Source organism: Strix aluco, chromosome Z (genome assembly GCF_031877795.1).
Source record: "Strix aluco isolate bStrAlu1 chromosome Z, bStrAlu1.hap1, whole genome shotgun sequence".
Lineage (NCBI taxonomy): Eukaryota > Metazoa > Chordata > Aves > Strigiformes > Strigidae > Strix > Strix aluco.
This window is the reverse complement of record NC_133971.1, coordinates 34,967,194-34,984,668: the sequence shown is the minus strand read 5'-3', so window position 1 is coordinate 34,984,668 and position 17,475 is coordinate 34,967,194. Positions and strand designations below refer to the sequence as shown.

Sequence of the window (17,475 nt, the reverse complement as noted above, 5' to 3'; positions counted from 1 at the left end):
AACAATTTATCACCTAATGGTCACTGGTTCAAAATACAAATTTGATTTGCATGTTGATATTATTAAAATTGAATCCCAGCTTTTATCTGAATGCTGCTGGACTACATCTGGCACATGCATCCTCTTTAGCAAAAATAAAGCAAATCAGCTTCTAAATGGGGTGCCCACAAAATGAGTATCAGAGGATATAGGAGGACAGGAGGAAACTTCCACTGGTGTTAGAGCTAGTCAACTCTGAAAGGTCTAGAAGTTTGTTTTAGAGAAGTTCAAATTGTTTTGTAAGTAGCACAGCTCATTCTCCTTCTTTCTGCCCTCTTTCATTCCTCTCTGACTCTCACTATTTTTTATCACAGCTTTTAAAAAGGTGAGATCTTTATTGGCTATCCTGTGCAGCATGCAATCGTTCGAGCTTTGGTCACATCCCCTATAGCCAATTCTAAAGCTCAGTGTATGAGACACCTGAATTCAGCCACTTCTACAACTGAAGAGGGAAATATACAGAGTATTAAAGTAAGGGGAGTGGTGAGGACACTCTCGCTGAGGTGCTGAAGTCCTAGAGCATGCCCTGTATGCTAGAGGAGGAGAGTTAGAGGATAGATGAAAGAAGGTGGGAAGAAAGGAGGATATTGTAGAGAAAATACCAGGGAGTAAGAGTAAAATAAAACTACAGGATTAAAGGGAGACAGGACGAAACAGTGGTAGCTTGTCTCGGCCTATCTGGTGTTATGGGCAGTCTGCTGTTCTCAAAGTTGCTGCAGAACCCCTCTGGTTCTGAAACAAGGTTCAGGCTTGGTCTGAGGTCGACCAGGGCTTGACTGGAAGATTTATTAACTGCCTCTCCCTCTTTCTAATCAGCCAGATCACACAAATATGTTGATTTGGAAACAAAGACAGTGTATGTGTATTGGCCAAATCAGCAGTCAGGAGAGAAATGTCTCCTCGATGAACCTCGGAGCAGCAGGGGGTGGGGACAGCAGGGTGGGTGGCTTTGCTTCACACTGGCTTCACCCCCTCTCCCACAGGCTGGAGCTACGGTGGTCTCGGATTGAAATGCAAGAGACTGAATATGAAGTGTGTGAGAGCGTGGGAGTAGTGTCTCTGAGAATCACCAGGGCAGGACACTCTGCAGAGTCTGCCTTTATCGCTGTGAAGGTAAAGCTAAAAGCCAAGTTCCTAAATGGAAACTTACTAATAAGCAGTGGAGCCCATTAATTTCTTCTTCGGAATTTAAAGGTATTTCAGTAGTCAGCAAAGAGGCTATGCAATTCAAACCAGATGTACCAGGATATTGTCCTTGCTGTACAGATGGTTGAAAAATTTCTGACAAAACTTTCTGAGTTTTAAGTAGAAATGCTGATTAACCAAAACTGGAGTGTTTTGGAGCAGTATTTCAGTTTTGGTGACCTTCTGTCACAGAGCAGGCAGTTTCCTCTGGCACTGTGCTCTGAAGCTGTGTTTCCAGGATTTGTCACTTCAAATTCCAGGCTTTGGGCAACCTGGGGCCTTGGGACTTCTCATTTCCCTGCTCAGGCTGGAAGACCCCAGGAGATGTCGGAACTTCAACTCCACAGTCATGGAAGCCTCACCCATTTCTTACCCACCTGCCATCAGCCTAGGAAAAAGCCCAAGGAACACTCTGTACCTTCAGTAGCAGTCTTTGTCTTAATGTCAAAAAAATTAAACTGAAAGCTGCAGGTTAAAATTTTGTAAAACAGGTTTTGTGCAACTTGCCTTCACAAATTTTATCTTTCCTTGTAAAACAGAAATTCCAAGATTTTACCAGCTCCCCTTGCTAGAAAAATACTAAAAGTTTTTCTCACTGTTTCTCAGGACTATAGCCCCAACTGGGAACATAGTTTTGATTTTTCTCCCACTGAAGTCAGTGGGAATTTTGCTATTGAATTCATTGGGGGACATCCTCCACTATACTTCACGGACTCCAGTGACTTGACTGTGGTTGTCACTTGGTTACAAAGACCAGTGAAATTTATCCCAGCATCAAGAACACGGTGTGGAAGCTGGTGTCCTCTGCCAGTCTCCTGTGAAAGTCCAGGGAGTTGCTGGAGTCCCCATACTTATGTATGTAGGGGTTCATGCCCATCCCAACAAGTCTTTGAGGTTGACAGACAGCTCTGTGGGAAAATGCTTCTTCCAAGACCTCTCAAAGGGCTAAACGGGCAAACATGACCAGACTGCTGCTGCTTTTCTGTGATGCCATGACATGCCTGTCCAGGAGCCAGGTATGGCTGGCTCCCCAGGCATGGTGAACAGCAGTCTTATCTGATGCTGTCAAGTAGCAATTTGAGAGGGGATGAGGGAAAATTTTAAGATGAGCAAATTTTTTTGATTATGAATTTTAAACCATGAGCAAGGACAGAATGACAGTTGCACATCACAAGGTTCATTCTTTAGGCCTTCATCTTTTTTTCCAGCCTAAGCACATGTATGTGTTGGCATGTCTTTTTGAGACAGAATCACAGAATCATCTAGGATGGAAAAGACCTTGAAGATCACCTAGCCAACCATTAACTTAACACTGACCCTTCCCAACCATATCCCTCAGCGCTATGTCAGACTCCATGGAGAGGCACACAGTGGCTTCAACAGTAGAATGCAGTGGTTTGGTGAAAGAGGTCACAGCATGGCATTTACTGTTTGCTTTCTTCTCAGGTTAATGAAATATCTGCTATGCTGGGGAAGGACTTTACAGTGACTACCTCCAAGCTTGTTCAGTTTGATCCAGGTATGAACCAGTGTGCTGAATAATTTTAAAATTAATTAACTGATTTTGAAAGTGTAAACTCTCATTTTGGAGAGTGAAATCTACTACATAGCTGTAGCTACAGGAGCTGAATAGGATTAAAGACACTTGGGCTCATTTTCTGGAAATGCAGTGGACTTCCTTTGTGAATTAGCATCCATACTACTTAGGATGAGATGGTATATGGTCCCTTCACATCAGTTAAAATATGAAAAGTGACTCACCCTGAGCCAAGCTGTGAGATGCTTTAAAGATTCAACGCATAATAGGTAAAGCCAAGGATGCTGGTCAAATTTAGAAAAAACTGAGTACGACTTATGTTATGCAAGGTATCCAAGACCAGAAAGATGCAAAAGAACCTGAAAATTGTCAAACCTCATCTCTGCTTGCACTGTACTCATAACAGCAGTCTGATCTTGGCTGAGGCTGTGTAAATTGCAAGAAGTGATAGTAACTGTATTATCAAAAGGAGCTTTTTTTTTTTTGCTGAGGGAGAATCAATAGTAAAAATGAATACAAATGTGAAGATACTGAAAGAAGCTTCCTCTGTTCTGCACAAATTATCATTATTATGCATTGGTTATCTCCCTTGGTCCGGGGAAAAAACAGCCGAGGTGAGAGTTTCACAATTTACCATTCAGAAATTCAGCTTCACTGAAAAATTTGGTTTTGCCCATGTAAATAGATTCTCTGGGAATGAAAACCCATCTGCTATCATAATCACTTCCTTTTCAAGTCTGAGGTTTTTTGGAACACATCCTGTTGGCATTGTCCAGGATTTATTTGAGTTTAGAAAATGGCGTCCACACAGGCTTCCCCGGATGTTGCCTGCAGCGCCAGTAAAGGTTATCCCAAGACTGCCAGCAGTAAGATTTCAGTGGCAGAAAGTCACAGTGACTACAGAGGAGACAAAATATATCATCTGTGAAAGGCTGAAATAAATAACATGTATCTGATCATAAAAAATTAGTCTAAGTGCTTATCTGCATTTAAAAAACAGATATGGGGAATATAATAAGTCAGTTCCAGCCAAAGTCTGGGGATTTTTACTTTAGGACTTAAGCTTTTTATTTGGAAAAAAGGCACTGCATGTTACAGTGATTATTTAGAACTGAATCCCATGGATGAATTCATATATATACCCCAGCTTTGCTTTGCTATCCCATAGGAAAACTTGTAGCTTTGAGAGTCACAGATCTGGATATGTTGGCAATCAGCCACTACAGCCCATCTTGAGAAAGGTAAATTTTATGTAAAAGTGTAAAATGAGCAACTGCTGGTTAGTTTTCAGAGGTGGATAAGGGAGGACACCCAGCAGACAGCAGAAAAAACCAAACCAAATCAAACCAAAAGAAATGGTTGGAAAGGTGGAAATCTGACGTCATTTCCAGTGTTTCTGGAACACCCATGAAACCTCTGAAACCAATAAGTCACTCTCTGAGACCCTTTATCTAGCATTAGATTTTTTTTTTAGTTTTAATTAGCAGATGGAAGATCTGTGAGATGAGTGTAAAAAGTCCTTCATACTGTGCTGACCCAGGATTCTAGCTCTCTTTCCTCTAGTGTACTCTACAGTCAAGCTTACCAGCCTCTAGACTGAAATGGCTAGAGATTGTTGTAAAGAGATTTTTAGTGCAAGGCCCTTTACTAGAATTTTCTTTTTCTGCTGATCCATGCAGATTCTCCATGCAGTTACTGTTATTGTCTTTCTGTATATGGTGGTAAGCCACATGAAAATTAACTGTGAACATGGACAGGAAAGATGCACATTGTTCTCCTTTTCTGGCCAGCTTCTTAGTTAAGCCAGCTGAGCTCCCTCACACAGTCCTTTTTTGGGTGGCTCTCTTCAAAAGTCCTTTGTTTAGGCTTAACCTTAGGGAAGCGCTCTTCAAATTATTACATTCAAGGCATCAGTTTCTTAGTTCTAAATTCAAGATGTTTGATATCGATTAGTAGTATTTATTAGTAGGCTTGTTAGTATATATTAATTATTTAGTAAGGCTGGGAATTTTGTTTTAAAAACAAACCTCAACTGTGCTGATTTTCTGGACTGATTGGCACATTAGGCTGCAATCAATAAATTGTAATGGAAAGGAGCAGAAGATGATCCTATCCAAGTTTATGGGTCTGATTGTACTGACAACTTCTCTTTAACTAGAGGATTCATACTGGAAATAAGCAAGGAAATAGAGGTTATGCAGTGTCATAAAGATGTAGAGATTTTTTTTTACAATGTTGCACATGTATCTTTGATACTCATTTTGGATGTTAGCACTGACTTTGTGATGCAGAAACAGTTCCCAAGATGTTTGATTGACAGCAACGTATATGTTGAGATCTGTTTCTGTCCTGCTGCCTCTGACTTTTCCTGAATAAATTTTGTAGCCTTTTGGGTAACAACCAGCCTAGTCCTCTATCTTGGAAAGATCTTTTCTCATTCCTATAGTGCAAAACTGAAATTACCCAGTAAAGGCAAGCAACCAAATAAAAATTTTGTAAACAAATATAAAATCTGCCTAAAAACTACTTCAATCTAACATAGTCTTTGATCCATTTGTAGGTATTTTAAATAACTGTTCTATCGCTAAAATTAAGCTTTCAAGATAAAAAGCATGTGATACATTTTCTCTTGAAAATTGCAATGGAAGTCCTAAATTTATGTATTGTAGTGTCATATTGCACATCTACAGTAGCTTTTTGTTACAGTGTGTGCACTTGAACTGAATCATTATTGCCCAGGAAAAAATTTGAACTTAATGTTATTTGGGAGAACAACAGTTGGTAGGAGCACAATAGCTACTCCATTCTAGCTGCAGACATGTTAATTAATATATTTCTTTAACACCCTGATAGATTGAAATAGCACTTAAAGAGTAATTAAAATGTTTATTTCTGTTAGGAATGTCAACCAAGATGTGGAATATAGCAATTACCTATGATGGATTAGAGGAAGATGATGAAGTCTTTGAAGTAGTTCTGAACTCCCCTGTGAATGCTGTTCTTGGTGCCCGGACAAAAGCTGTGGTGAAAATTTTGGACTCAAAAGGAGGTATACTCTTTTGATCTTCATCACTGAGAAGGTGGGACAATCTTGGCTGAGTAGCTACTTATTTTCAACCACAAGTTGTTCCTAACACTCGCCTTCAGATCAAAATGCTTTATTTCTTTTTAGAGAAAACAGGCTTGACAATTGCAGACTCTTTCATCGCTCACACAATGATACGCATCCTCTTAGGAAACACAGCATGGAGAAAGCAACAAGTACATAATGAGAAGGGTGCAAGGAAAAAAAACAGTTTTTATACAACATGAGTTCAGTTCTCATTTATTAAAGTGGGAAACAAATTAGAATTTTTTTTCCCAGTTATTGTTTAACAGTTGTCACACACCTCTGAAAAGATTTATTTTCCTCTCAAAAATGAAACACAATAGCTAAATTCAGCTTTTAGCAGTACAAATCTAATGCTTAACAAACACAGCCCACAACATAACAGCAGACAGCAGTGATCATTACAAAGTTTAGGCTTTTATGTCTACATCATTATTGTATTTTTCAGTGATCAAATGTGGTATGCCTAAAATCACACCAAAAAAGAAGCAACTGTAGAAAAATAGAAACAATTAGCAAAGCAGTTGAGTATTCTGAAAGCTGAAGTGTTTTCTTTTCTGGAGCTTAGTGAAACAATATTTTAAATACCTGTGTTGCAATGAATTAGTCTTCATTTTACAAAAATTCCTTTTAAAATTTCATATCTATTTTATCTTTAACATTCATAATGTAAATCAAGAGTTAATTGACACAACTCATTTGTAGGAACAATAGCATCCTTTATTTCTGAAGAGAAAATTTTCTGGGCATGATGGAAATATCACCAACATTAGTTAAAGATACCTGTCTATCCATGACTAAAACCCCAGCACTTCAAACCCCAATTTATGCATGAAAACAGGCATTTTCAGCAGATGCTTGTTTGAAATTCTGATCTGTGGGTAGACGGATGCATTATATATAAAAACATACATATACAGGTAGTAGTTGCAGTCATAGTCATAGCACACCCCACAAATGAGGATGACTGAACAAACAGCAAATCAACCACATCAAGTGAAAGAATCATCCAACTTTTAATGACAAGCTGTTTATGTGCCCATGTCAACGTGACCAGTTATCTGCTCATGCAGTTAGAACTGACCATCTGCCATTTTTTATGCTTTCAGGTCAGTGCAGCTATTCTTATTCTTCTGGCCAACGCAAGCACGACTTCTGGGGGAGAGGCACGCTGTTTCCAGTTTCCTCAGGCTCCTCAACACCTTCCAGGCCTGGCAATGCTCCCTTGGAAGGGATCCCACCATCCCCTTCCAAAGGGATGAGAGAGCATGGAGGGGACCCGCGGCAGGAACACAGCTTGGTGAATCAGTCTAGGACCAGGCTGAGAGTGACTGGAAATGGCAGAATAGTAAGACACATCTGTAGTGCAGTGATGGCCTGATTTGTGAATTTATTGTGATGTGATATCTTCATTTAGTTGTCAAGTTTTTGCAGCGATCCTACCTGACCATGTAATAACCATAAAGTACCTGAGTTTGCTCTGAGTCAGACCCGAGAGCTATTTAAAAATACTGCAAGGAAAAAAAGATAAATAAAAAATTCCTGATTTTGAAGATCTGTGTATACAAGAGAGGAAGAAAAACAGTTGGGGGAAGAAACAGGCATCAAGCAACTTCAGCAATTATGCAGCTTCTAATCTTGTCTAAATTATGGGTCAGTTAGAAGAAAGAAGTCATGGGAGCCAGGAAAATGTATAGAGGCTGTGCATCCGGTCCTGAAGTTTTAAAGCTGAAAATACTCTTAGCTTAAACAGGGAACAGTTACTTAAAACTTGCCCATTGATTTTCCTGCTTAAGCTATATTGGTTTAGTTAGGTGGTTTAGTAACATTCTGCTACTGTGATCCTAAAAGTTAATGGAATCTGTTTATAAACACATTTGTAATGTGTGATATTTAATGGCTGTTTTCAGAGGTGATCTATTTCCATTCTGAAAGAGAAAGAACTAAAACCAAGATATGTTCTGCATGATTTGTAACCTAGATCTTGTAGTAAATTTTGCATAAAGTCTTTTTTTTCCTATAATGCATGAATATGCCCACCTCATTCTGCTAATCTACCTTTTTCAGGTTCATCCTTCGTCTGTATTTAGAAATGGAACTGATGTGGTTTTCAAAGTAAGAGTATTATGAGTATTGCTCGGACATTTTTATGATTTATCTCAATTCTGTTCTTTCCAGGCTTTATCACTCTTAATAATTCATTATGACCAATACTTTATTTTTCTATGTACCTTTCTTTTTCTTTGATGTCACTTTCCCTTGATTTGCAACAATTTGTATTATAGTTTTTTTATATTTGATTTTATTTAAGAGATGCTTGTATGTGCTAACCCTCTCTTCTCACTCTCCTGTTCTCTTTGTGTGTGTGATAATGTAAAATGAAGTATCACAGGATGGTATCACTCAAAATAGAGGATGACACCTCATCAGCTAAAGCAAACAAGAAGGCTCAAGTGTCAGTAATTAACCAAGCACAACCACAGACAAATGTCGTCTCCTCTAGGAAGACAGAAATCCCACAAGCTGATAAGGCAGAACTCGCATCTGAACCAAGCTCAAGACATCAGGTATGAAACCTTTTGTTTCATAGGCATTTTCACCATCTGTTTTCAGTCATGCTGTTTTCCAAAATGATTTAACACCTCTGAGATCTGCAGCCTAACCCTTCCCACACCAAAGCTGAGTTTAACCAATACACAGATAAATTAACAACTCAATCCTTGAAGAGTTTTCATGGCATAAAGTTTCAATATAAGACCTATTTGATCTGTTTTATGTAGCTTGCTTGTGCTGTGTAATTATTTTCCTCCAAATGTTCAAATGACATTTCTCTTTCCAGGACTTCTACTCTTTTCCAAAGGCCTGTACACCAGATTTAAAGGGGCTCTTGCATTATGAAGAAAGCTCTCAAAAGTTATTTCAGTGCGATGGGATAATATGGAAATCCTGGAATTCCCAAAGCAAGGTAAAAATGTCACGAATATGCATCTAAATCAGAGCATGGAGTCTGCGATGAGTGAGACTCTCAAGCAAAGGACCTTCCTGTAAAAACTATTGACTTGTACAGGGAATAAAAGAGTTGTCCAGAGTCAGGTTTGCTGTCACCAGAAAAAAAGATTCCCAGAGACATGATTAGAGCTTGATTGCTGGGTCTGCCTTTCCTGGACAAACCACGCGAGCACTAATGTCTTGGTGCTGTGGGGATGTGGACATGAGAAAGTCAGTGAATGAAGTCTGTGAGAGAATGAATGTGAGATAGTAAAATTAGCTGATGTAGGTATTCTGTAAACATACATCCCCCCATGTAAGATGTCATGCTGAATTTTGTGGCACTGCATTCCCTACACAGACTGCAGGAGACAGAAAATGGTGTCCAAGCTAATGTGGTTTCTTAAAAGGATTTTTGGAACTGAAACCTTGTGTCACCTTTAAAGCTACTCATTGTAAATTGTAGGCTCCTTTGACAGACATTTATTTCTTTACATCTTTTAAGCAATGCGTAGCTTTATTGATACACACCAAAGTTCATGTTCAATTTAATTCTGAAGAGGTCATAAGCAGCACCTCCAGCCTTCAGTCTGATTATTAATGCACAGACCTAGATCACTGAGCAGAAGCCTGTTTTGCCTTTTCCTCTTTTATTTTAGGAGGTAAGCGCGAAGAAGTGTCCCTCCGGATGGAGTCATCACGAGGGTAGCTGCTACTTCCTGGTGGTGAATCACAAGGTCACCTGGAACACTGCTGCTCGGGCTTGCAGAGAACAGTAAGAGACTTCTCCAAGTGAATGTATTTGCTGTGCACTGCTGTTGTCCTGAACTGAATGCTGCTTTTGAGGCTGAGTTTATTTGGATAAGCCCCACTTTGGTTATGCTCAGCTCTCTAAAAAAGTAGAACAAGCCCTGGGATTCAGATTCAGTGGAGGATAGAAATATTATTAGACTCATAATGTGGTAATGCTACCTTATTCACAACATGAATTCCTGAAGTGGTCCACATGCATTGAGGATGCTTTGCTAATGGGAGAATTAGTTTGGGAGAAGAGAAACAGAGCAACAACTCAGTCTTTCATCCTCTCCGACCCACCACTTCTTTGGCTCTACCTTCACTTGACATAGCAACAGTACCCTGTGTGACCCACCATATTCTTCTGAAGATGCAGATCTTCAGATTCTGTAACTACTTGAAAACTTTAACATGCAATTTAAAAGTAAATTGCTGACTTTTAAGGATAAATAAAAGCTAATACATAATAATAATAATAGTTGCCTCAAAGTAGGAGACAAATAGAAAATCTATCAGTCTTGTTCTTTGGAGGCCTGCTTTGTGATTTTGTTTTTAGGAGTGTGTCCTGGTTTGAGTGAGTGGCAGGGGTTTTTGGTAGTAGGGAAGGGAGCTACCATGGTGGCCCCCTGTGAGAAGCTTCTCAAAGCTCCCCCGGCTCCAAGTGGGACCCACCTTTGCACCAAGTCTGGGCCAGTTAGCGATGGTGGCTGTGCCTCTGCGATAATGTATTTAGGAAGGGGAACCTGTGAGGAGCTGTTGGAGTTTTGAGGAGAAGTTGTGAGGAGAACATCTGTGCGAACACTGAGGTCAGTGGAAGAAAGGAGGAGGAAGGGGGGTGGGATGTGCCAGAGTAGAGACTCCCCTGTATCCCATGGTGAGATGGCATGGCCACCCCCCACTGCCACCCGTGGGGGTCACTGGTGGAGCAGATGCTGATTTGCAGCATGTGGGGGGGCCCCATGCCAACCCAGGTGACTGTGCCTGAAGGAGGCCGGGACCCCATGGGAAGAAGCCCCCACTGTTGTAGTTCAGCACTGGCAGGATTGTAACACGTGGGGGTGACCCACACGCCCATGGGAGTGACCCACATGCCTGTGGGAGTGACTCATGTCGGAGCTGGTTTGTGTCTCCTGTGAGAGGGGGACTGTGCTGGAACAGGGGAGGAATGCCAGAAGTTCCTCCCACCTCCCTGAGGTGGAAGAAGAGGCAGGACTGACTGCACCCCCCATTCCCTGCCCCTGCACCTCTGGGAGGGAGGAGGAGGTAGAGATATAGGGAGCAAAGCTGAGCCCAGGAAGAAGGGAGGGGTGAGGGAAGGTGTTTTCAAGATGTGGTAATGCTTCTCACATTCTGTCTGTTGAGTGTTGCTGCTAGTGTCTGTATTAAATTTATGTTCTTTTTTTCCTTCCCCTAATGAGTCTGGGTTTTGCCCGTGCCTTAAAGGATGAGATCATCCCTCCCTGTCCTTAATCTCAGTTTTCTGGGCCTTTGCTTTTTTCCTTCAAAGCACTGGGGGGAAAGGGGGAAGTGAGAGACGTCTTTGCTTATTTTCTGCTTTGAAGCGCTAGGGGGGAAGAGGTGAGTGAGCAGCTGTGTGGTGTTCGGCTGCCAGCCGAGCTCAAACCATGACAGAGTGATAGTTTAGGACTGAAAGAAATAATGGTAACAAGGAGCTTGCCCTGGTATCATGCATGTTCTGTACCTTGTGTTGAATTGTGAGCACCAGGTTGAAGACCAAGCTGAACAATAGGAGGGGCTTTAACAGACCTCTTCATTACTCCATGAAATGAAAATTGAAACAGGGAAGAGTTGGAGATGATAGAAACAGAATATATTCCATAAGTGGTTGAAGGACATGCAGGAAACATGAAATGTGGAGAAGCATGCGTAACAAACCTTGATTCATTCCACTCAGTTATGCCAGATTATGTTGTCTTGGTAACACGCAAAAAGAAAGACTTGGTTCTAATACCTCCCAGCTGATGGAAGTTATTCTTTACTAAAATGTACATGTTACCTGCTCTTATGAGCTCACCACAAATTTCACATTGTTAATTGGTTTACTTAAAATTTCAACTCCTGAAATGGTTTATATCACCTGCTTTTATTTTGTTACTTATCCAAACAAAGCCGTCAATTGTGAATATTCTAGTATTTTTTTTTCTGAAGGCTTCAACATTCAACCGATCCTTTAGGAATGTATGTCAATCTTCTGGAGGTGTTCCCCATTTTCTTAAAGAGTGTGTTCCTGGTGACCCATATTATTTGCAGGTGGTAACTTCTTGCTGAAGGCTATAGTGTGCAATGTAGATGTTAAGATGAATAACAGTAAATTAACAACAGTGTTAAACAGCTACACAAAAGTCAAGGCATATCAGTGAATCCACAAGCAAATGAAACCTAGACTAGTGATGATTCAATTAATGTCAGACTACCACAGACTGAGGAAGTTTTATCCTGGTAAATGCAGTACTCCTGGCCTCCATCTGGAACTGATTTACAAAAGTACAACCCCAGGTACACACTTAAAAGTGGTACAAGAAGGTAACTTCATAAACTTTATTTTGTGCTTTTGCCCAGCTCCCTCCTGGCAATCACCACCACCACCAATTGTGGTATTTCTGTTATTAATACTTCTACTGTTGACATTTAAATAGCTGACATTTCCAACAAGCAAACAAAATCAGCATGGAGGTCAATCCTCATATTAGAATTGACTTTCAGTAAATCAGCCAATTTCACTGAAAAATAAGAATACTTTTTGTTACTACAAAAATGGCTTTATTTTAAACTTCAATTTTCTTGCTAGACTTTTTCTATTATACAGAACAGGAATAAAGCACAAGCATTGTTAAAGTTGTTTCAGTAACAGTCTCCAACTAATCAATCTTCTAACCTCCCACAGAAAACACTGTTAATCTGAGATGATGGACTTGAGACCAAGCTATGCAAAAAAGAAGTGGGCAGGCTGGAGAGGGTCCAGAGAAGGGCCACAAAGATGATCAAGGGACTGGGAAGCCTGCTGTATGAGGAAAGGCTGAGAGAACTGGGTTTGTTCAGCCTTGAGAAAAGAAGGCTTAGGGGAGACCTTATCACCATGTTCCTATATTTAAAGGTGGCTACAGAGAAGATGAAGACTCCCCTTTTACAAGGAGTCACATGGAGAAGACGAGGAGTAATGGGTACAAGTTACTCCTGGGGAGATTCCAGTTGGACACAAGATGAAAATTTTTCACAATGAGAAAAATCAGCCACTGGAATAATCTCCCCAGGAAAGTGGTGGATTCCCCAACATTGGACACTTTTAAGCTTCAGCTGGGCAGGGTGCTGGGCCATCTTGCCTAGACCGTCCTTTTACCAAGAAAGGTTAGACCAGATGATCTTTGAGATCCCTTCCAACTTGGTATTCTATGATTCTATTCCATCAAAGCAATGCTATCAATTTATTGCTGAAACAATTGTTGTCTGGACTTATGGGTTTATGCAAACCTATTTGGGCTTCTAATAAGCTTTGACGTCCATGGCATCCATTTGTTGCAGGTGGCATACCAACCTTTTCTTCAGTTTCCATGTGCAGGGATAGAAGCAGAGACAAAAATGTGCTTGTTTTGACGCAAGTTGCTGTATGCCATGGTGATAGTGTGGGTGGAAAAAAAATCTCAGCTAATTGATGTGAAAATCTTGCACCATTTCTAACTCTTCTCCAATACATCAGAGGGAAAGGTGTATTAAGAACTCATTTCTCCAGTTTTGTTTTGTATGCATGAAGAGGCTCTTGGCAACATGAGGAGAAGCATCTGGGGAATATTAGAGCTGAATGATACCACAGCAGCCTGATTTAGCAGCAATTTTGATGATTTATGTTACAGTTCCTGTTTATCCCATAGGAACATGTCCTCCCCAAGGGTCAGTGCAGCTGGGGTCATTCGCATGTGAGATGGTTCCACTGCTGCCACTGAAGGGACCCTCCACCAGATAAACAGAACCCACAGTTGCATCTTTTGCTTTGTTAGTCAGATTACACCTTCATCTTCTTGAAGATGAACATTTAATTAGAGCTTAAATGTGGTCAGATTTTAGATCCTTTACTGCCAGCTTTGTAAGGCAGGGACTGTTATTTTGTTTGGTGTTTGTATATTAGCAGCATGCGGCCTCAGTCCTTGGGAATTACAGGCAGAACCACATCTCAAATAATAGGCTAGATCATTCATGACGGCTCAGTGTTGCCTAGTGCAAAGCAGGATGGGCCCTGCTGCCCTCCTCTCCTAATGCTGTGCTAGTTCTGTAAGTGACTGTTTTAACTTATATTATTGCTGATGACTCCAGCACAGGGATTCAGGTTCCTAGAGTAATTTTAAAGGCCCAGTGTATCTTGTCTGACTCAACAGCAGGGCTGGCATAAGCTCTGCATCATGTCTGCCAGACTCACCTGAATGTTTTGAATACCACAAGGTGTTGTAAGCAACACTAGACACCTATTTCAAGGCACCAGGATTACTCCCTAGGTGATCAAACAAAAGCTTGGGATAAGCAGGGCCCCTCAGTCACTCCTCCACCTTCACCATCAGTACAGGACATGGATTTCACAGAATCACAGAATCACAGAATCATCTAGGTTGGAAAGGACCTTGAAGATCATCCAGTCCAACCATTAACCTAACACTGACAGTTCCCAACTACACCATATCCCTCAGCGCTATGTCAACCTGACTCTTAAACACCTCCAGAGATGGGGACTCCACCACTGCCCTGGGCAGCCCATTCCAACGCCTAACAACCCCTTCTGGAAAGAAATGCTTCCTAATATCCAGTCTAAACCTTCCCTGGTGCAACTTGAGGCCATTACCTCTTGTCTTATCGCTCATTACTTGGTTAAAGAGACTCATCCCCAGCTCTCTGCAACCTCCTTTCAGGTAGTTGTAGAGGGCGATGAGGTCTCCCCTCAGCCTCCTCTTCTCCAGACTAAACAACCCCAGTTCCCTCAGCCGCTCCTCGTACGACATGTGCTCCAGACCCTGCACCAGCTTCGTTGCCCTTCTCTGGACACGCTCGAGTAATTCAATGTCCTTTTTGTAGTGAGGGGCCCAAAACTGAACACAGTCATCGAGGTGCGGCCTCACCAGTGCCGAGTACAGGGGGAAGATCACTTCCCTGTCCCTGCTGGCCACACTATTTCTGATACAAGCCAGGATGCCATTGGCCTTCTTGGCCACCTGGGCACACTGCTGGCTCCTGTTCAGCCGGCTGTCAATCAACACCCCCAGGTCCCTCTCTGACTGGCAGCTCTCCAGCCACTCCTCCCCAAGCCTGTAGCGCTGCTGGGGGTTGTTGTGGCCCAAGTGCAGCACCCGGCATTTGGCCTTATTGAAACTCCTCCAGTTGGCCTTAGCCCATCGCTCCAGCCTGTCCAGGTCTCTCTGCAGAGCCTCCCTACCCTCGAGCAGATCAACACTCCCACCCAACTTGGTGTCATCTGCAAACTTACTGAGGGTGCACTCGATCCCCTCGTCTAGATCATCAATGAAGATGTTAAACAGGAGAGGCCCCAAAACTGAGCCCTGGGGGACACCACTTGTGACCGGCCGCCAACTGGATTTAACTCCATTCACCACCACCCTTTGGGCCCGGCCATGCAGACAGTTTTTTACCCAGCAAAGCGTGTGCCCATCCAAGCCTCGAGCAGCCAGTTTCACCAGGAGAATGCTGTGGGAAATGGTGTCAAAGGCCTTACTAAAGTCAAGGTAGACAACATCCACAGCCTTTCCCTCATCCAGTGAGCAGGTTGCCCTGTCTTAGAAGGAGATCAGGTTTGTCAAGCAGGACCTGCCGTTCATAAACCCCTGCTGACTGGGTCTGATCATCTGGTTGTCCCGCAGGTGTTGTATGATGGTACTCAGGATGAGCTGCTCCATCAGCTTCCCGGGCACCGACGTCAAGCTGACAGACCTGTAATTTCCCAGATCATCCTTCTAACCCTTCTTATAGACGGGCGTCACACTGGCTAGTTTCCAATCTGTTGGGACCTCCCCGGTCAGCCAGGACTGCTGGTAAATGATGGAAAGTAGCTTGGTGAGCTTTTCAATTTAAATGTCCTCCTGTGATGTGGAGACCTTCATAGCTAGTCAAGTGTGCTTTTGCTCAAGTTAAATTTATCAGAATGGTACAAAGCTCCAAAATCAGCAAAGTCTTTGTGCTAAGTGTTTTGCATATAATACTTCAAGGTCAATGGCTACCCAAAACATTTCCTTGATTTGGGCAACTGCTCTAAGATGACAGATGCTCTTGACTTGATAGCAAAAATTTTAAAGCAGACAGGAATAATTTCAAATGGACTTATTCAGCACAGAAGTCAGTGATGTGTGTGGGTATTTGTTTTTTGGTTTTCTGTCAATAAGGCATTATGACTGCTTCTCTAGAGTCATTTAAATTAGGAAGTGTTAGTTTTATGTAAATCCATAAGTAACATTATCTTGTCATTTCCTGTGGCTGGCGCTCTGACTAGAGGTACAGCTAGTAATAGTATCGTAAGTGGTATGTTCCTTCAGGACTGTTCTCATTTCCCTACAATACTTCAAAACCCCTAAGTGTAACAATCAGAATGGTTGTTCTCTCTTCAGTCATGTGTGCTTCTCAGGCTGTATTTAGAAAGCACTCCTATTGAGAAAAGATTAGATAACATTATAATTATTGCAGTGCTTTCCTTTCATGGTGCTAGAGTCTCTCCCTGGTACTTGAATTGAAGAAAAGTCTGAAACTGTGGTTGCTCGGACCACCCCTATATGTCATAAATGATATAGCAGTTACTGATGCTTCTTGTTTTCACATTTTCTAAAGCAATTGAAACAACAGGAATAAGCTATGCTTGCTTAAAGTAAATGACTAGTTCCATGGCTTTGATTGCCCTTAAGCAGAAGTCAGACAAAATTGCCCTATTTTTGTTCCTGCTCAACTAGTACTCATAACCACAGAGCCTGCTGCTGAAATCAATTTCTTCTTAGTCCCAAGTTTGGTCAGTGGCCAACCACAGTCACTGTGAGGGGGAATGGTATCTTGTCGCTGAATCAGTTACCCTGGGTGGACACCCTGAATTTACTGAGCCTGCTTGCCTGGGCTTTTTGTCCAAGGAAGAAGACAGAGTACAAAACTTTCCGAGCTTTTGTCACTGTAACATCTTTGTTCCTTGTTCACTAGAGATTCTAGATGGGCCTAGAATTGTGGAAACATGCCACCCATGGGACATACAGGCACTGACACCACACATAAAACTTGACTGTGATGAGAAGCACAGTCAAAGCCTCCACTGGGAGCTTCACTGGGTGAAGTTCTGGGAGCCTGTACCACAAGCAGCTGCATAATCTTGACCCCTGACAGACAGTTGCTAGCCACTTTGTGCTGGGACAGTCTCCCATTTTTAAAGTCATGATCAATGTTTCTGAGGCCATCCTGCCACACCTCTACCTGAGGAGAGTGTACACAGATGTCAATGAGATCCTTTACATTTTGTTCTCTGGTGGCCTCTGAACTTAGGGGGCCCTTGATGGGACCTACGTTACTGTGCAGTGCTTGGTCTAAGGCAGCCACGCATACACAGACTGTGAGGGCTAACACTCAGCTGTTGCAGACCCTGGCAGACACACTGTGCAAAGTGGAGCAGAGGGCTTTGGCTGATTGGAGGGATAACGGAGGAAGCCTTTGCAGCAGGAGCATCTCATCAGCATTACAGTCAATTTGTTGTATACCATGCCCCTGTGTGCCCAAATTAAGGAATGGTCCGGGTTTTGTGCAGTGGGGACTCTGCAGAATACTGTGGGTTACTAGGCTA

The 17,475-nt window shown here is 42.1% G+C and overlaps 1 protein-coding gene across 1 annotated transcript in view; it reads left to right on the top strand.

Annotated features, from left to right (window-relative positions):
• Positions 1 to 17,475, top strand: part of FREM1 (FRAS1 related extracellular matrix 1) — a 64,713-nt gene that overhangs the window by 44,105 nt on the left and 3,133 nt on the right. The window contains exons 27-34 of the mRNA XM_074812393.1: positions 1,023 to 1,152; positions 2,671 to 2,743; positions 5,661 to 5,810; positions 6,980 to 7,218; positions 7,938 to 7,985; positions 8,255 to 8,437; positions 8,710 to 8,835; positions 9,518 to 9,633. Coding sequence (XP_074668494.1) covers positions 1,023 to 1,152; positions 2,671 to 2,743; positions 5,661 to 5,810; positions 6,980 to 7,218; positions 7,938 to 7,985; positions 8,255 to 8,437; positions 8,710 to 8,835; positions 9,518 to 9,633 — 1,065 coding nt within the window. The remainder of the gene's footprint in view (positions 1 to 1,022; positions 1,153 to 2,670; positions 2,744 to 5,660; positions 5,811 to 6,979; positions 7,219 to 7,937; positions 7,986 to 8,254; positions 8,438 to 8,709; positions 8,836 to 9,517; positions 9,634 to 17,475) is intronic.